We start from the raw sequence: 20,764 nt of genomic DNA, 5'->3' as shown, positions 1-20,764 counted from the left end.
ATGTGCAGGATTGGTGGGTATCTGAAACCCCAAACAATTGTGAAAAAGTGAAATATTAGTTTATACACATAAGTTCACACACACACACACAAACTGTGTTACCACAAAGTCAGTACCCCTTATTAAAATGATGTGAACACTGTTGACGTCACCACTGCTTTATGTAAGTCTACTTGGCTTAAGATAAATCACCTCAGAGGAGACTCCAGTTGGCCAGGAAACTTACTTAGATTCATCTTCCAATGGTGGTGTGGTTAAATGAGTCTGAGAAGAAACCCACTGAGTACCCCTGAGGGACAGTCAGTGGGGGAGTCACCACTTGGCTTTCACCTCGCTAGTTTGCATCTTACTACTGTGCAATTTGCATTTGAGGTTTCACAGTCTGCATTACTGTAATTCCTACATTCTTAGATGACCTACACAAAAGTTAAGCATACAGTCACACTTTAAATTTAACTAATATAGGATGGTGTGTCATTTAAATATCTGCTTGAGTCCATTCTGGAAAGAGGGTGGGCCCTTCAAAAGTCAAAACTGGAGGAAAGGCTGTGGCTGTGGCTCAGTTGTAGAGCACTTGGTTGGAAAGCATGAGGCCCTAGATTCAATACTTACTGCTGTCAATGAAAACAAAACAAACAAACAAAAAAAAAAAACCAAACAAATGGACAATTTTCTTGATAGAGTCCATCTACCAAAATTAACTCAAGAACAGGTAGCAAGATTGAATAGTCCTATATCCCCCAAGGAAATAGAAACAGTCATCAACAGTCTCCCTGCCAAAAAAACCCCTGGGCCAGATGGATTCACTGCAGAATTCTACCAGACCTTCAAAGAAGTGCTAACTCCAATTCTTTCCAAACTATTCCACAAAATAGAAATAGAAGGAACATTACCAAACTCATTCTATGAAGCCATAGCCACCTTGATACCTAAACCACACAAAGACCCAACAAAAAGAACTTCAGACCTATCTCTCTTATGAACATTGATGCAAAAATACTCAATAAAATACTTGCAAACCAAATCCAAGAACACATCAAAGATATCATCCACCATGACCAAGCAGGCTTCATCCCAGGCATGCAAGGGTGGTTCAACATATGGAAATCCATCAATGTAATCCACTACATAAAAAAGCTGAAGGAGAAAAACCAAATGATCATCTCCTTAGATGCCGAAAAAGCATTTGACAAAGTCCAATACCCATTCATATTTAAAGTCTTGGAGAGATCAGGGATACAAGGCCCATACCTAAACATAGTAAAGGTAATATACAGCAAGCCTATAGCCAACATCAAACTGAATGGAGAGAAACTCAAATCAATCCCACTGAAATTAGGGACAAGGCAAGGCTGCCTATTCTCTCCATATCTATTCAACATAGTACTTGAAGTCCTAGCTAAAGCAATAAGACAACTAAAGGAGATCAAGGGATACAAATGGAAAAGGAAGAGGTCAGAGTGTCACTATTCACAGATGATATGATAGTATACATGAGGGACCCCAAAAATTCAACCAGAGAACTCCTTCAGATGATAAACATCTTCAGCAAAGTGGCAGGATACAAAATCAACTCAAAAAAATCAGAAGCCTTCCTGTATACCAAAGACAAAAGGGCCGAGAAAGAAATCAGGGAAACAATACCCTTCACAATAGCCACTAACAACATAAATACCTTGGGGTGACTCTAACCAAACAAGTGAAAAAGAAAAAAACTTTAAGTCTCTGAAGAAAGAAATTGAAGAAGTTATTAGAAGATGGAAAGCTCTTCCATGCTCATGGATTGGTAGGATTAACATTGTGAAAATAGCCATCCTGCCAAAAGCAATCCACAGACTCAATGCAATTCCTATCAAAATACCAACACAATTCTTTACAGACATTGAAAGAAAGATTCTTAGCTTCATATGGAGAAACAAAAAACCCAGAATCTCCAAAACAATCCTGTATAACAACAGATCATCTGGAGGTATCTCCATCACTGATCTCAAGCTGTACTACAGAGCAATAGTAACAAAAACTGCATGGTATTGGCATAGAAACAGAAAGGAGGATCAATGGAACCGAATAGAAGACCCAGAAATTAACCCACACACCTATGAATACTTGATTTTTGACAAAGAAGGCAAAACCATTCAATGGAAAAAAGACAGCATCTTCAACAAATGGTGCTGGTCTAACTGGATGTCTACATGCAGAAAAATGCAAATAGATGCATATTTATCACCCTGAACAAAACTAAAGTCCAAATGGATCAAAGACCTCAACATAAAACCAGATACTCTAAATCGGTTAGAAGAAAAAGTAGGGAAGAGCCTAGAACTCATTGGCACAGGAGACAACTTCCTGAACAGAACACCAACAGCAGAGGCTCTAAGAGCAACAATCAATAAATGGAACCTCATGAAACTGAAAAGCTTCTGTAAAGCAAAAGACACTGTCGTCAGAACAAAACTACAGCCTACAGACTGGGAAAGGGTCTTCACCAACCCTATATCTGACAGAGGGCCGATATCCAGAATATATAAAGAACTAAAGAAGTTAAAAAGCAATAAATTAAGTAATCCAATTTAAAAATGAGGTACGAAGCTAAACAGAGAATTCTCTGTAGAAGAATATAGAATGGCAGAGAAACACTTAAAAAGATGCTCAACATCCTTAGCCATCAGAGAGATGCAAATCAAAACGACCCTGAGATTTCACCTTACACCCATCAAAATGGCTAAAATCAAAAACTCAAATGACAACACATGCTGGAGAGGTTGTGGAGAAAGGGGAACCCTCCTACATCGCTGGTGAGAATGTAAACTGGTACAACCACTTTGGAAATCAATCTGGCACTTTCTCAGACAATTAGGAATAGTGCTTCCTCAAGACCCAGCTATACCACTTCTAGGCATATACCCAAAATTTGCTCAAGTACACAAAAAGGACATTTGCTCAACCATGTTTGTAGCAGCTTTATTTGTAATAGCCAGAACCTGGAAACAACCCAGATGTCCCTCAACTGAAGAATGGATACAGAAATTGTGGTAATTTTACACAATGGAATACTACTCAGCAATCAAAAACAAGGAAATAATGAAATTTGCAGGCAAATGGTGGGATCTTGAAAAGATCATTCTGAGTGAAGTATCCCAGAAGAAGAAAGACATACATGGTATATACTCACTTATATAGACCTATAAGATATGATAAACATAATGAAATCTATACACCTAAAGAAGATAAACAGCAAAGAGGATCCTGGGTTAGATGATCAATCCTCACTTAGAAAGACTAATGGGATGTGCACTGGACATAGAAGGAAACATATAACAGGGCAGGAACCTACCATAGAGGGCCTCTGAAAGACTCTACCTAGCAGTGTATCAAAGCAGATACTAAGACACATAACCAAACCTTTGACAGAGTGCAGGGAATCGTATGAAAGAAGGGGGAGTTAGTATGATGCGGAGAGGATAGGAGCTCCACAAGGACCAAATATATCTGGGTACAGGGGTCTTTTCTGAGACTGACACTCCACCAAGGACCATGTATGGATATAACCTAGAACCTCTGCTTGCTCGGATGTAGCCCGTGGTAACTCAGTAACCAATTGGTTTCCAATAGTAAGGGGAACAGGGACTATTTCTGACAGGAACTCAATGGAAGGCTCTTTGACCTCCCCACCCTGCAAGGGAGGAACAGTCCTGCTAGGCCACAGGGGAGGACTGTGCAGCCAGTCCTGAAGATACCTGATAAAACAGGGCCAGATGAAAGGGGAGGAGGTCCTCCCCAATCAGTGGACTTGGAAAGGAACAGGGAGGAGATAAGGGAGGGTGGGATTGGGAGAGAATGAGGGAGTGGGTTACAGCTGGGATAGAGTTAATAAAATGTAAATAATAATAAAATAAAATAAATAAATTACAAAAACAAAACAAAAAACCCAACAACAACAACAACAAAAAGCCCTGTGGGACTAGGAAAGCCGTGATACTGGTCTGGAGCAAGAGTGATGTCAAAATGTGTCCAAACCCAGGAAATTTCATCCTGAGACTGGCAGGAGTAGAGCTGCTTTCTCCCTGCTCTGGGCCTGCATGTCCCCACGGGAGTAAGACTTACAACCCCCACCTATGCTGCCCTTGAGGTGGTCACATAGCCTGGTGACCAGGATTCAAGTTAAACTTCCTCTCTCATAAGGACACATCCAGCAAGCACCTGGAATTCCTCTACCTGCAAATGAAGAATTCCCAGGACCTCAGGCCTTAGCCAATAATGTATACTCACCACCAAAACCGCTCCCCACTCCCAAAGATTTAGATAGCCCTTGTGTCCCCGCTCCCAATAAAGAAAGCTGTTTCACTGAAGACTGTCTCTGGAGAAGGCTGTTTCTCCCCTACTCACACTGAGGAAAGTCATGCCTAACCCACCCACCAGGCAAAGCTTCATTCCCTCCATTCCAGCCGCGATTGTAACAGTGCCTGGATACACTGAGGGAAAAGAAGGTCCCGGAGACAGACACCTTTATATCTCAATCTTCCACAGCAAAATGTGAGTGAGTGTCTAAGGCAAATTCATATTTTTAGGTCCTATGATTTAACTTCAACCATTTTCTCCTATACTTTTATTAAATATTGTGCTCATTTTTTAATCCCTATCAGAAGTATAGGTAGGAGGCTTTTCATTATCTCTTAACAGTAACAAGGAGGACACATGAGCAAGGAGATATTTGCAGATGACTTACTAGGCTGGGCAGGAGAAAGCATTGCATATCTTGGGTTCTGTTGCTGGCTTGGTTCTTACACTGCAGAACGAGGAATTGACTTGAGTGTTTTGGTCCCGTAAACAAATGGCCTTGATGCTTATGTAACCTAATAAGATGCCAGAAGTTACACACTGAGAAATTCAGATAACCCATTTATTTAGGTTTCCAAGCTTAGTTTGGGTTTGGTCAGTGTTCTTGTATCCCATTTAAGACACTGACTCTACATACGTTGTGAAAATGGTTCCTTTGGGTACAATTGCAACTCATTTGAATTCCATTTATCCCCAAGATAATAGATTTTATACTATTTTATACTTCAGTAACCTTAATATATGCTTTTCATTTTCAAGTGGATTCTATGGCCATCAAATGATAAGTACTCTTTGAAACAGAGTAACTATAAAGTGAATCATTCCAGGAAGCTTTAACATAAATTGTGTGGGTCTAACTGGAAGATAATTATATCTATAAAGCACTAGCGAGGGCCTGGAGGGATGGCTCAGCAGTTAAGAGCAGTTGCTGCTCTTGTCTCTAGAGGACTGGCGTTTGATTCCCAGCAGCCACACAACAACTTGCAGCCTTCTGCAATGCCAGTTCCAGGGAGTTCTGCCATCCTCTTCTGCCTTCTGTGGGCACTGCACACATGTAGCACACATATATACACATAGGCAAAATGCTTGCACACATAATAATTAAGCCACCAGTGAGTTACATGTGAAACCCTAATACATTCTACTTCACCAGGAAGCATCCTATGTACGTAGAGGCATGCAGAGGCAAAAGCTTGAGCTCTGGATATCCATGCATACCTACCAGATATGACTGTGCTTTTTGCCAATGTTTGTCTTAGCAGAACCATGCAGCCTGATTCCTGGTGTTTAAAATTTCCCATCAGAGGCACATTTTTTTTTCTTTGTAAATATGATGTTTAGCTCCTCAGACAAGGAATACTACCTTGACCTTGATTGTTCTGTTTTTCATTTATGTGGTTTTCCCTGAAACAGTGTCTGAGACCCAACTCAAATGTCACTCTCTCACTTTAATGACTGGCAATGGCAATCAGCTGTACCTCTCCGCTTAAAAAAAAAAAAGTTTTCTGGAGGCATGGATCTAAAACTGCACCGAGGTTGCCAAAAGTTCATGGTGTCCTTCCATAGACAGGATAAAACCTGTAAGCAGAGAGGAGCTGGGGAGCAGAGTTAGGGAGCCAATTACCTCCCCCGCAGGAGACTGAGCAGTCAGACTGCATCGTGCGCCAGGTGTGCTGGTATCTCTTTGAGGCAGGCTGAGTGACATTCACGCCCTTGGGGAGTGCGTACTTCCAAGTGACCCCTGGATTCTTGCCTTGTGTCAAAATCTGTAGAAGGTGAGACAAAAATCAAGAGGTCAGCACACCAGCCAGACCCAGGAACTGCAGAGATCTTGCTGAACATTTCAAAGATACTTGCATGTCATTTTTGGTCCTAAGGTTGGGTCATTTCTTGTTCCTAAGAATGTTATGTATTGATTTAAAGGGGCTTCCAGGAACACTTTAAAATATTAACCTTAACTTAACATTAACTTTAAAACATTAACCTTCCTAGGATCAAAACTAGAGTAGACAGAGGCTGAAAAACCTAACTTGATACCTTCCATAATCACATAAAAACCAAGTAGATGTATTGCCATTGCTGAAGAAATGTCTTTAAAAGGAAGACAACTGGGCCAGCAAGATGGCTCAGTGTGTACAGGCAACTTGCTGAGCCAGCCTGCTGGCTCAAATGCAACCCCTGGAAGACATGCAACGGTAGATAAAGAGAGCAGAATCCACAGAGTTGTCCTTTGACCTCCACCACCCATGCCCACACAAGAGCACACGAAAACACATGCACACACCTACACCCACACACCCCACCTCCACCTCCCCCCATACACATAGACACAGTGTGTGTGTGTGCGTGTCTATACTGATCATAAACGGACTTATAAACCTATATGATTGAAGCTCAGCACAGAATAAGCACACCCCTAAATCATAGCATATCCCAGTAAGAGTACCTGTCACTTACTGCACAGTTCAAGTGGGGTTTCACTTGAATGTTCAAAGATAGTTTGCAAAGAGAGAGTGTCTACAGATTATGTCTAAATGGAGTGGTCACAGGGAGGGGAGGGAAGGCTCAGCAGTTGAAAAGCACACTGCCTTTGCAGAAGACCCTGATCCAGTCCCCAGCATCCTTGCCGGATGGCTCACAACCGCCTGTAACTAACAAGAGCTTCAGGGGAGCCAACACACTCTACTGGCCTCTGCAGGCACCTGCAACCATGTGCACTCATACTGCAACACTGTGCACCTGCATTCATGTACACACACACAGACACACTCACACATTATCAACATAATTAAGAATAAAATAAATCCTAATAGAGTCAATATAAGGAGTATAAGGGATTTCACCGTAAAGAGGCATCTGATCCCCTACACATGGTGTGACTCCTGGTAAGCGAAGGCCTATGGGTCTCCTTTAGCTATCAGGTGCTCTGCCAGCCTTTTTCTGTCCATGGTCTTAGAGCATTCCTCCAACAACTCTACAGTGCTTTTTCTTCTTCTTTGTAAAAATAACCTGTACAAGAGCACGCGAATGACTAGAGAATGAATTTAAATAAAACCCTCAGAAAAAGTGTGTACTTTTCCAAGGCCAGCCATAGCCTTCTTTTTGATGTGGGCAAACACTCTCTGGGTGTCCTCTCTTTTAAGCTTTTTTTTTTCTCTCTCAAGCTCAATTTGTGAATTTAAATGACTGGTTTTTCTCCTACCCAATGAGTCTTGTGGAAAATTTTCACCACCAGAACTGGGCAGGCATGCTCCAGAGGCAAAGCCTGCAAGCCAGTTAAAAACAGGAAGCCCTGGTCTCTGTCTGTGGGGCTCCCACCTCAATTAGAGTTGGCTGGGTGGTACTATGCCACTGGACCACATTGCTCTTTAGGGTGAGGTTCATGCCGCTGTTAGCCTAAATGCCTCCAGAAGTACTGTCCACCACTGAAGGGAACATGGTGTGCCCATTGCTTGGTAGTGTAGGCGAGCAAATCATGGAGTCTTCTAGACAATCATTTAAACAGCTAGCTCTGTGTTACTCCCACCCCCACACTTTGTCAGAAATGGAACTAACACACAGCACAACAGGCAGAACTGTTAGTGTGAACAAGAACCAGGTTCTTGCTGGCTACCAATAAAGATGTCCTGCTCTCTTGGCTTGGCCTTCCTTACTGAGTTTCTGCTAATTTGCTGGTGTCAGTTGAAGTAAATACTGAAGCAATTCACAGTCATCGAACTGGAAGAGCAGATCTACTTTCAGAAATTGTGGTAGTTTTATTCTGTCTACTTAACACAATCCAGAATCAGCCGGGAAGAGAGTCTCAGTGAGGGACTGTCTGAACCAGGCTGGCCTGTGTGCCTCTCTCTGTTCCTCTCTCTGTGTCTCTCTGTCTCTCTGTCTCTCTCTGTATGTGTTGGGCAGGAGGTTGTCTTGAGTACCTTAAATGATACAGGAAGACCTAGCTTAAAAGTGGGGAGCACCATTTCCTGGCTTTGGGCCCTTGACTACAGAAGAACAGAAAAAGTTAGCTGAGCACCAGGCACGATACACTCATTCTCTCTTTCCTCTTGACTGTAAACATGACTTGTTGCTTCAGGTTCCTGCCTTGATTTTCACCCATCAAGGATGTACTGTAATCTTGAACTATGATCTAAAACAAACTCTTTCTCCATACGTTGTTTTTTCCCTCAGGGTATTTATTGCAGCATCAGAAATGAAAATAGGTTGGAAGGTGATCTTGGTGTTCGTTGATATTTGGTCTCACTTGCTCCTCAGCTAAAGCACTTTGATGAATCTCACCACTCTTGCTTGTTGTTGTCTCTGTGCCACAGAGACGCTAAGGTCTTGGAGGGGAGATAATCTAGGATACCACCTGTCCAGGAATGGCAATGAAAAGGGCCTCTGAGATGCAAAAGAGCTATGACAAGCCACAGAAGGCCTTAGCAGAGTGATGCCACGGCGCTGTGAAGTCTCACTCTGCTGCACATAGCGGAGAAGCATTCATGTGTGCTACAGAGAATGAAATGTGCTGACACATTGCCATTTTCTAGCACCGCCTATTCCTTTGTCCAAACTAATCGCTGATTTCTACTGCTACGGGGGAATGGGCTTCTGTGAAGACACAAAGGAAATAGAAATATAAAATAATGGTAACTCTTGCCTGTGATAACCATCATGACCAAAAGCAACATGAAGAGAAGGAGATTGTTTGGTTTCTCCTTCCAGGTGTCCATCACTGAGGGCAGTCAGGGCAGGGGCTTGAGAAGGAACTGAAGTAGAAACCATGAAGGAACATTGCTATGGGGCTTATTCACTCGTCTTGCTCAGCTAGTTTTGAACATAGTCCAGGTCATTGGTAACCTCAAATTTAAGTCAGTTCAGTTTCAACCTTACACATGTGACTAGTGGTTGCCATTCTCTATGAAATCCCAACTCCTCCCCTCCACATGTGTCCATCCCGCTGTTAATTCAGACTCAGAATCTGAACATTTGGGAGGTGCCTTCATGTCCAACATTAGCTACAATGTCTTTTCCTGCATTCAGAAAGGCCACTTTTCCCTCAGCCTTCTAAGTTTACAGGCCAACATAGGATCCTGGAGCCACCATAAACCCTTCTTATTCTCCTGACTCACATGCATCAGGCTAGAACATGGCCTGCTCTTCACCTCCACGGTGCCTTCGGTCCCACTGCCTCTCATGTCAGTGACACTATCCTGGGCTAAGCACCATGGCATCATCTCTGACTTCCATAGACATGGAGGAGAGGAGTGGTCCTTTCCGGCAGAGATGGTGAGGCCAAGCCACATGTAAAAGTAATTCTGCCATGGTAACTATAGACGAAATTAAAAGCCAAGGGCTTTAAAACCCACAGAAGGAAGTCACACATGTAGGTGAAACTTAAGGGTAACTGAAAGAACACCTAGATCACATGACCACTTGAAGCAGCTTAGTTGGTATAATTTATCATTGTCAGAACTCTGGGTTTTCACCACGTTCTGTGTTTAGTTATCTACTTATTAGGTATTGAACTGCCAGCAGCCTACCCTGGCATTGAGCTCAGAAGGCTACTGAGGCTGGCCTTGAACTTCTGATTCCTCTGTCCCTGTCTCCTGGATACTGGGGTTGTTTTGTTTTTGAGAACTAGAGCTCTGCTATGTCTCAGAATCTGACCTGCATTTGTGATCCTTCTGCCTCCGCCTCCTGAATGTCCGGATTCCAAGTGGGTACCACCGTGCCCAGATTTAATTATCAAAGTATCTTGGTGAAGACTTGAGCCATGTGCCAAAACAAAGAAAGGCGAACTGAAACTTTCTTATGGCTTCCTATTCCTCATGAAGAGACACATCTCTTCCTTCCACCTCCCTTTCCTCCTCACTGAGTGGAAAACATGAAAAGATTCTTAGAAAAGTAAAATATTTGAGCTAAGAGTAAGAACAGTGAGCAACCTATTTAAAAGCTATAAGGGACAAATATAACCCATAGTATCAAGACAAGCAAACAAAGAAAAAAGAAAGATGAAAAAAAAAAAAAGGTACAATGCACTGAAAAATTTCACAGGAAACACGCGCTTTAAATCAGTAAGTCACAACCCTCCGTAGTAACTCTCTGTGTACGTTCTATTAGTTTTATAGACACTAAGACATAAGACACATTCTTTATATTTATTTGTGGAACATGCTAATGTGTTTTACAAAGGCATTAAGTGAATTAAAAGCACCCCAACTTTAAAAACTCAAGGATTGACCTTGCTGTCTGCAGAGCGATAAATCCACATGCTGTTATGTGAGCCATCATGTATGTTAGAAGCAAATACATAAACCAGAGGAGAGCAGACTGAAGAATTTAACATGAGCTCTTAAAAGCCTTTTGAAAGAAGGCCCGACGTCTATAGGCAGCAGGGCAGAGCACATTAAAGACAAACACAGGATGCTTTTCAACAGTAAGACACTCTCTGCCCTTTCCTTTATCCTGTGTGGAGGAGCTAAAAGGCAGAGAATGGAATACAGGGAAGGAATCCCCCCTCTTAAATTTGGTGCTTCAGACAATTCTCTGGAAGTGGACTGTTTGCTTTGCCTAAGGTAATCTCTGTTTTTTTGTTTGTTTGTTTGTTTTGTTTTTTTGTTTTGTTTTGTTTTGTTTTCCTATTTCCAAAAACCCGAGTTTTGTGAAGAAATAAACGCTACCATTCAGAATCTATGATCACGGTGCAAAAGAAAAACACAACGTTCGTTGATTTAAATAACCCGGAATTCAGCACTCCTTTAAATACAATAAAGGGATCCTTTTGAGCTGAAGATTTTCTGCTACCATTTAGGTCCTATGGCCATGATGACAGTGCAACCCAAACTTTGTCAATTTAAAGAAACAGTTTAAAAACCTTAAAATCCATAATGATCATTTGATGAACAATTTCTATCTTTATGGAGAGAGACCACAGTCCCCAGTTTGGTGACCTTGTTGATGACACCGAAGGATTTCAATGTGACCATCACATTCCTCTTAACTGCACATAGCCACTGTGAAGCCCAGGGACCGTGAAGAGATGGGCATGGGCCTACTTCCTCAGTGAATGCTGGGGCATGGACCTCAGACAAGTCAACTGCAAATGATAGTACCAGCCATTCACAGCTATTAAAAAAGAAAAAAAAAAAAAAAAACCAAAAAAAAAAAAAAACCAAAAAACCTTCTCCATGTCTCTGTCAACATCGACAAGTTGCTTTTCTCAGCCTGGGGTGAGGGTGGTTGACACAGACACCCTCCCAACCCCACAGGCATCCCACCCTGGCCTTGATGGCAGTGCATCGCAGTGATGCCACTTCTGAACCACCCTGTGCCACACGGCAGGCTCGACAGCCAAGCTGTTAAATGTGCGAATTTGGAAAGACCGCCAGTGATTCAGTCTACTTAACTGGACTTAGTCCAGGGAAATTCCAGCCAACAGGGATTGGGTCTCTAATTTACAGCTGGCAAGCGACCCCCTTAAACACTTCCAGGTCCTTAATAGAACTGTTTAATGTCTACCTTTAACACATGAGCCACCTGCCTTCAGACACAGCACTCAGCAGCTTTGACCACAGGCTGCACGGTTATAAAATTCACAGCTTCTTAAGCTGGAAAACCGCAGAGGAGCCTGGGACCAACCAACTGCCCTCTGCAGTGGTGGGAGGCAGCAGCTTCTGCCAAGGGCACCCATTGTAATCATGGGTAGATAACTGGCTTTATTTTGTTTTTTATTTCTGCTTTTTAATTTCTGTTAAAATTTACGAATTTCTTCTACGGAGTTTATATTTGGTTTCACTGAGTTTTCTGAATTATCTCATGAAAATCTGAGTTAACAGAGGATTCTAAAGACTGGCTTTTTCTGCATGTGAGGAAATATGTTTCTTGTCTGCCATTGTGTATTCGATTGTGGGTGTTCCTTAGTATGGGGATTTGGGAAAATGTGTGTGGAGGCCCGAGTTAAACCTTGGGCGTGGTTTCTCAGGAGCTATGCACCTTGTTCTCAGGAGAGGGTCCCTCATTGGTCTGGAGCTTGTCAAGCCAATTACAATAAACTGGCTGCCAAGTGAACCCCACTGTCTCCTCCTCCCCAGTGCTGCTACTGCACCTGGCTTTTTGTGTGAGCCCTGAGGACCAAACTCAAGTCAGCACATACACAGCAGGCATTTTACCCATGGATCTAGTCCGTAGCCCCGTAACGGGCTGAGTTGTTTTAGACAACATGGTGAAAGCAATGCCTCTCCACTACATCTTGTATTCCAGGAAAAGGTTTACAAACAGTTTCTTTCATTTAAAGATGTAATCAGCCATCAGATTGTAGGTCTAATATCATGTACCATAGCTGGCAAAAGAAGGAATATATGCTATTTCCTAGTTGTAACACTCCAACATAGTCTCTTGGGACATTCTTCCTCATGCTCTGAAAGAATGTCTAGGATTCTAATGTGAAGTTTTAGCTTGAATGACTGGCATCAGCCTATAGCCCTAGATACTCTGATGGCTGGGCCAGATGGGTCGCAAGTTCAAGGCCAGCCAGACAACTTATTGAGACCCTGTGCCCAAATTAAAAAACAAAACAAAACAAAAAACCTTACATAAAGAATTTGTGCAGGAATTGTTTAGGTAAGCATACTGTAGGGAGTTCATTAATTGAAAGAACCAAGAAAAAAAAAAACATTACCACTTAAAGTACAGAGAATAGCTTATTTTAACATGCTATTGAATCTTAATAGTGTGTGTGTATGTGTGTGTGTGTGTATGTGTGTGTGTTTACTGAGGATTAAACCCATGGCCTCATGCGTTCTAGACCATGCATGCTAGGTTACCACTAAACCACAGCTCTCGCCTTTTTGTAACTTTTAAAATAGGTTTTTGTAAATTTGTGTGGTTTCCCGAACCCCGCAGCAATGTTAAAATCCCTCCAGTTTTCTTCACCCTCTTGTGTGTGAAGAACCGGGACAAGCCACAGTAATGCAACTGGGGAAGTCAGCCATCTGCAGAGCACCTTCAAAGGTGTGGGCTGGCACACTGGGTCTCTCTGAGGGCTCGAGGTCAACGCACACACATTCCTCTGTGCCTATCCAAGGGAAATGGTGCTTGCCAATCCATCACATGAATTAACTCAAGGCTCCAGCCTCAGACACAATATGGCAACTGAGAAAAATGATCCATAGTTGCTGAAGGTCCCTGGGAACTGTCTTCTCTCACCTGAGCTCTGTGTCAGCTAGTCTGAATTCCTTCTTTTCCCCCTCGCCTCTTGTCTTTTGTATTTTCACTTAATTCATGCTGCTTGGTTCCTCCCCTTTCATCTGTACTGACTCATCTTAAGGAACACTTTGATCCATCATGTTACAGCTGTGATACATAGGGGAGGATCTAGCCAGGATCATCGCAAAGGCGGGAGCTAGATGGAAAGAGCATAGCACCTGAGGGGGCGGATGCACAATCACCTCAATAATCAAGGCTCCTCCCTTGCTCCACAGTCAGAAAGTGCAAAGGGAAGTTATTTATTATAGAAGTTATTTATTATATAGAATTTATTATAATCCTATAATAAATTCTCATTTATATTCTCTCTTTCTATGTCCCTAAACCTTCACCTCTCTCTCTCTCTCTCTCAGACAGGCTCTCACTCTATGTAGCCCTTACTGGCCTGAAAAGCACTATGAGGACCAGGCTGGCCTCAAACTCACAGAGATCAGCTTGCTTCTGCCTCTCGAAGGCTGCGATTAAAAGTGCACACCGCCATGTTCAGCTCATGGTAATTTTGCACAGCTGTGTTTCTCCCGCCTTGAAATTAGCCTGAGGTCAGCGTGTTTCTCCCTTACTGTTGCTACCTCCCAAAGCTGCTGCATGTTTAGTGTCAGGAATCCTTTGGCATGCTGTCAAATACTACTGGGCTTGCAGAGAGTTAGGTGTGCCCTTCTGCAGTCTAACACTGCTGAGGGGATCAAATTTCAGTTCCAGGCCAGCAGCCTTGCTACCATGCCATCCTGGATCGCTCTGTTCAGGAGACAAGCATGACATCACGACACAAGGAAACATTCCTGAGGAATCCCCCCTGCCTCCATCTGCAGGACAGCTTGCTAGAGGACGGTTCTTTCATGGCTGTGTGCCTGTGCCTGTGTGTGAGAGAGAGACAGTAAGATTGATAGCCTGAGGGATAAAGAAGAGAGAATGAGGGGCATGAACCAGCAAGAACCTTATCCTCAGCTAGACACACCATGGCTGTGGCTCAGCAGTAGGGAGGTGGCCTAAAGCCCAAAGCCTGGTGGATCCCACTACCACAAGCAGTTCATCAGTAAAGGGAAGAATCTGTGTTTTAATCCTAACCACCAACGTCTCCTTATACTGTCTATTAAGGCAAGCCTTTCCCAAGTACTTAATCAAAGACCTCAGCCACTGATCTCTAATTATCTACATCTAAGTCTCAAAGCAGGGAAGAATAAGTTTCCATCCATTCCCCAAAGACTTACAGCTAGTCAAGGTGCTGAGAGTGACTGTGCTCAGCCCTTAAGCGGAGTCTATAGTCTATGTCAACTCCTCCAAGGCTCAGGGAACATCACAGAAAAGGAGGCAGAAAGAATAAAGGGCAGGAGCATGGGGAAGAGGGCTGTGAAACAAACGCTGTCTTCTGGACATGATGGGACTCCTGCCCATGACCTCACACAGCACCCATGACTGCTTGCAGATGACCTACGCAAGTCTGGGTCCATCAGCATTCCACCACGGAGAGGGGAAAGGGTGTGCCACCCTGAGGAGCCTCTGGCTTTTGGTGGTTGCTGGGGAGGTGATGTAGCCACGTTCCAGCAAATAACCCCATATCTGTGCAACTCAATCATGCACACACACGCGCATGTGCGCGCGCGCACACACACACACACACACACACACACACACACAATAGGATGAAGGGGATTTGTTAAAGAAGAAAGGGCTCAGCGGGTATAGGAGGGGATTAGGGAAGGTAATGAGGTGGTGGGTATATACATTGTCAAATTACAATAACAACAACAACAAAGCTCAGCGCATTGCATCCATCTACTTTGGATGGGATTTTTTTCCCCCAAAGAAGCTATGTATAAAGTTTAATCCTGGTTACCAATTATTTTTTATTTCTATCACTTTAATATATGACTCTTATATCCCCAGTCACATACACTAAAGTATGCGGCGACGCAGAATTAAGACAGGCAAAGCCAATCATATCACACAATCAACCACACACAATACCCTCAGCCCTATTGAAACATAAGCTCACTTTAAGTCTTCCAGATAACCAACAAGTTCGTAAGTTTAATGAGAGATTTTTCAGTCTTTCTGCCAGACTTACGCCACAGAGAATGAGTTGAAATAGATGGAAACTGTCTGGTTTCATAAAAACTGTATCTGTTGTGATCTCAGAAAGCAGACCACTGCCAAGTCTTTATTGATTTCTTCGGGGGCTAGGGCTGTGTGCGTACATGACTGGCCTTTGCTCTGAGCAATGCAGAAATGTAAGCTCTTTGTAAGTGTCTGAGTCTGCATGTCAAAGCAGGAATGTGATAGATGGCTTTAAATAATGCCTAAAATTACGGATGGCTTGAGACAGTGGTATAAAACCAGCATCGGCCTCAGGAATGTCTCTTGTCCGCTGAGGAGATCTGTGAGGGAGTGACATCCACCTGTTGTAAATGGTGCATTCAGATAGCACCAAGGATGCAGAGAGAGGGAGTGGGTAACAGATTCCCAATTTCAAAACGGGACTGGCTCGTGACTTTGTGATGAAGTGAAAGTCTGTTTCCCATTGAGTTTAAACTCTGAGTTGCCTATGAAGACATCCTGTAAAATTCTGACACATAAAAATAACCAGAAGCAGAAGGTATTTTTATTTGGTGTCAGACCATGTACTTATTTCTCAGGGTTAACTGACAGCAGTCAATTTTTCCTGGGGTCGTATTACTCCTCATACTACTATAAAATGCACAGAGATATGTGGAAAGTTCTGGTGAACCCACCATGCTGGGGATGCAAAATCATTTCCCTCATTTCCCTCATTTCCCGCAGTGAGCCTTCTATGTCCTCATTGGTCAACAGTATCTTATATGTAAATCACTCACACTCACAGTGGGGAAGACAAGCACATGAATTCTCAAGAGCATTTTAGGAACCGAAGTGTATGACTGGGGTTGAGCGATGGCTCAGTGCTTAGGAGTGGCTGTTGGCCATCTGGGCTTCGTGGTGCTTGCCTTTAACCTCAGCACTCTGGGGCAGAGGTAGATGGGTTCCTATGAGTTGAGGCCAGACTGTTCTACGTTGTACATTTCAAGCCAGCCAGAGCTACAAGGAAGATTGGCATTCTATCCTATCACCCATGTCGGTCACTCCCTGTAACCTGTAACTCCAGCTCTAGAGGATCTGATACCCTCTTCCGGCCTTCTCAGGCAGCTAAACATACATGCACATACTTGCACATGTAAATTTTTTTTAAAAAAAGAAGTGCATGAATTAAAATGTTATCCACTGTTAGTTAACTTTACTCTGTATGGTTCTAAGGCTGGTCCTAAGAGATAATCAAATATCATGATCATAACCTATGCCGCAGAGTTTGAAGGAGAGTGAAGAAGGGTGAATGGGTCTAAATGGAGGGAGGGTCTTCTGGAGGGAGGAAAGGGGAGGGATAAATGTTATAATCCAATTATAATCTTAAACTCAAAAGCAAAAAACGAAAACCCCGCAAGCTTTATCCCATGAAGGCATTTGCGCCAGACTTTACATTTTTTTCCTTGCATTATAGAATGTTCTAGATCCTATGTCAGTGGTGGAAAGTTACAGAGAGAAATAAGTCATCATGTGATAAGGTTTCAGGTATTGAAAGAACATCCTGCACAAACTGGGACCCAGGAAATCTAAGTGATTCATTTAATGTCACACAGGAACCATAAAGACCAAATACTTCTATGGCTAGTTTCTGTCTTGCCCATGTCCAAAGCGAGAGGATCCAGGCACCAAAGATCTGTTCCTTAAACTTTTTTTAGATTTGATAGTTGCTGAGAGTGTCACTCAGCTTTCAGTATGAGGACAGTGGCAGGTCACCCACATCCTAGTGGATGGTCCATATTGGTGTATATACGACAGTACCAGTTGGACTCAAGCAGGCATTAATAACAGAAAACAGCAAGATGTGAAGTTGTGATGAAGATAGGATGGAGGCACTGGGACAGTTGGAGGGATTATAATATAATGATGGGTACATATGATAAAATTGTATTATAGAAATGTATGGGATTTTTCAAAGAATTAATGAAAGTATTACTTTTCAATCCACAGTGGGTTATGATTCAAAAACAAAGGACATCGAGGTTGGAGGAAGAGACATGTTTTCGATGTGAAGTCCAGTGGGAGTGGAAGGGAGCATTTGGGGTCGGGGATAGGATCAAGATACAGCATACATATGTTAGCAACTGTCACAGAATAAATAAAATATTTTAAGAGACTTGAGATCATAAAGGTTGAGCAATATAATACACATTTAAATCCCTGGTGCATCTACAGTATTTAAGATAGACCTGGGTAATGAATAGGTGACAACAGCTTAATGTTTTTAAAATCAGACATCAAGACGGAATAAAGCGGGAACAAGCCACTTTGATGATAGTCCTGGGAACCAATGCATCCCCAGGTGGTTGAAGATGGGACATTGCTAGGATCTCAGCAGGCTATGATGTAATACACATGAGTGAGAAAGAATAAGGGCCATCAGACTCACAGAGCTGCCTTTGAGTGTCTGTCTGGCAAACTCCTTTCTGCTGAATTTTATGCTGTAACAAGAACTGAGAAACAGACAAGGATATGAGTGTCCAGAAGAGGGGTTTTGGTCATAGACTTCTTTCTGTGGACAGAACAGCATTTTTCTTTTTTTGGTGTGTTCCCACATTCTGATTTCAGCATCCCACAGGATTGTAAAACATATTCAACATTTTTATATTGGAGTGAACATATTTTTGGCTCCCAACGTTTTCATTTTGGTTCAACTCATCATTGTATGGAAAGGAAAGTGAACTTTATTTAACTTCCTTTAAAGAATAATGGCATGGATCACTTTGACATTAAGATAAAGTCTATTTTAGGGAAATATAATTTATTACTTACCATCATTTGTCTGTCTGTCTGTCTGTCTGTCTGTCTGTGTGCTGTGCGTTTGTGTGGGTACAGTTATGCTCAAGCCATGATGGACATGTGGAAATCAGAGGATAATCATGGTGTTAGTCCTTGCCTTCAGCCTTGTTTGAGACAGTCTCTTGTGTTCCCTTGTATATAGGAAGGTGGCTGGTCTACGAACTTCCAGGCATACTTCTATCTCTGCCTCCATCTGACTGTAGAGCCCTGGGGTTACAGGTACTCAACTTCATGGAGGTTCAGATGAACTGAGATTCGTGTCCTTACAACAAACGATTTTCCCACTGAGCCATCTCCTCAGCCTGACTTAAGTGTTGTTGTTGTTGTCTTTCGATACAGGGTTTCTCTGTGTAACCTTGGCTGTCCTGGACTTGCTTTGTGGACCAGGCTGGCCTCAAACTCTCAGCGATCTGCCTTCCTCTGCCTCTCTGAGTGCTGTGACTGCAGGCATGTGCCACTGTAGCTGATGACTTAATATAACTTTAAGTTAAAAAAAATAATCTTAGGCCACCAATTTTTGAAAGAATTAAATGTGATTAAAACTAACCAGAAGTTTGGAGCTAGAGAGATGGCTCAGGGGTGAAGAGCACTGGCTATCCTTCCAGAGGTTCTGAGTTCAATTCCCAGCACCTACATGGTGGCTTATAGTCATTTATAATGGGATCTGATGCCCTCTTCTGGCATGCATGCATAGCTTCGGACAGAGCATTCAGATACATAAAATACATACATCAATAACTCTTTAAAAAACAAACAGATAAAAACTAACCAGAAATTTAAAACAAATTTAGAACAAAAACAAATAACCCAGATTCTTAAAAAAGATCAAAGAAATATATTAGCTTATCAGACTTACATTTATACTCATGAAGATACAAGGAATCTGTACCTGCTTTAAAAATTAAGGCATGTCTATTGGTTATGGAAGTTTCCATGGAGGCAGTTGGTCTGTCAGGTTATATTTCTAGCCCATTACATTAAGCCTCATTAAATGCAGCTGCATAATAGGATCATAAGGTAAGGCTGTGGAAATAAACAGCCAAGAAAATGTAATTTTACTTCATGATGGTGACACTATAATGCAGTAGAGCTGCAAATATTACTGTAATTTGTATTTTCTTTGTGTGTACTAAACCTTATTACAGGGTAGGTGTGATCCTCAATGGGTGAAGCCACTTGCCACCAAACCTAGGAACCCAAGTTCAAGCCTCAGAACCCACACGGTGGAAGGAGGGACCTGGCTCCTAAAAGCTGGGTCTGACCTCCACACATGCATTGTGGTATGCATGCTTCCAAACACACACATACACACACACACACACACACACACACACTTAAAAATACCTTAAAGAACATGTCACATATTCAACTGAACATACAGCAAATGTTTATATCTTTCTTTATATCTGCTCTAGTCAACATTCTCCTGATAGGTGGCTGTTACTGTTTATGGAGCCATCTGTGTTCAGGCACATACAAATGGATGAATCTGATCAGTTTCAGGGAACTCTATCCTCACCTCTTGAAAATTACTTTTGGAGGATTGTAGAGATGTCTCTGCTGTCAAGAGCACTCTTGACAAAGGCATGGGTTTGATTCTTAGCACCCACAGAATGGCTCACAACCATCTGTAACTTCAGTTTCAGGGTATCTTATGCCCTCTTCTGGCCTCCACAGGCATCAGGCACGCTCATGGTACACAGACATACACGCGGAGAAGACATTAGTCTACATAAAAATAAACCTTAGAAAATACTATTCAAATACTGGTTAAAACTTTATGCCCACTGAAGGAGGCAAATGGTGGGTTGATTTTGTTAGGGTTAAGTCATAGAACTGAATGAGCTCTGGAGCTGTGGTGAGGTCACACAGAGCACAATAGGCTCATTTGAGCCTGGTGTAATGTTTAGCAACTGTGCATCAAAAGTCTTCTTAATTTGATCAGCGCATATCATGGGGTGTTCAGGCCTTACAGAGGAAAGGAAGGCTTAACACAATCACTCCACTCTCACCACCTGCCATTTCTTGTCTTATTTCTCTGTTGTGGCTTTTCTGATGAGCAGCTCTGTTCAAGAGTGAAGCTTTGATTACAAACAGAACTGTGAAAAACTGGGACAGTTTTGTGTTTATGAACTAAACTGCAGAGGGAAATGAAATTCAGAAAAAAATTGTTTGGAAGTCTTGAAGTAGTAAAAAGGCCTTTTTTTCATCAGGGATGACTCATCCTAGATCTTGGCTGCCTATGGAAGAAGCCCTAAGACCCATTTAACTTGGTTTCTTCATTTTC

General features: G+C 42.5%; 1 protein-coding gene across 3 annotated transcripts in view; it reads right to left on the bottom strand.

The window, feature by feature from the left end:
* Adamts18 (ADAM metallopeptidase with thrombospondin type 1 motif 18) overlaps positions 1–20,764 on the bottom strand; it is a 153,520-nt gene that overhangs the window by 13,472 nt on the left and 119,284 nt on the right. For 2 of the 3 annotated variants that reach the window (XM_060391926.1, XM_021632110.2), the window contains 2 exons: positions 5,963–6,104; positions 4,727–4,853 (listed from right to left, as the gene is read on the bottom strand). In XM_060391926.1, the coding sequence (XP_060247909.1) occupies positions 4,727–4,853; positions 5,963–6,104 (269 nt within the window). The remainder of the gene's footprint in view (positions 1–4,726; positions 4,854–5,962; positions 6,105–20,764) is intronic. The other variant, XR_009594536.1, reaches the window with a different exon arrangement.

The sequence above is a fragment of the Meriones unguiculatus genome, chromosome 10 (genome assembly GCF_030254825.1).
Source record: "Meriones unguiculatus strain TT.TT164.6M chromosome 10, Bangor_MerUng_6.1, whole genome shotgun sequence".
In the NCBI taxonomy this organism is placed as follows: domain Eukaryota; kingdom Metazoa; phylum Chordata; class Mammalia; order Rodentia; family Muridae; genus Meriones; species Meriones unguiculatus.
Note: the sequence above shows the minus strand (reverse complement) of the source record. Positions and strands in the feature narration are given on the sequence as shown.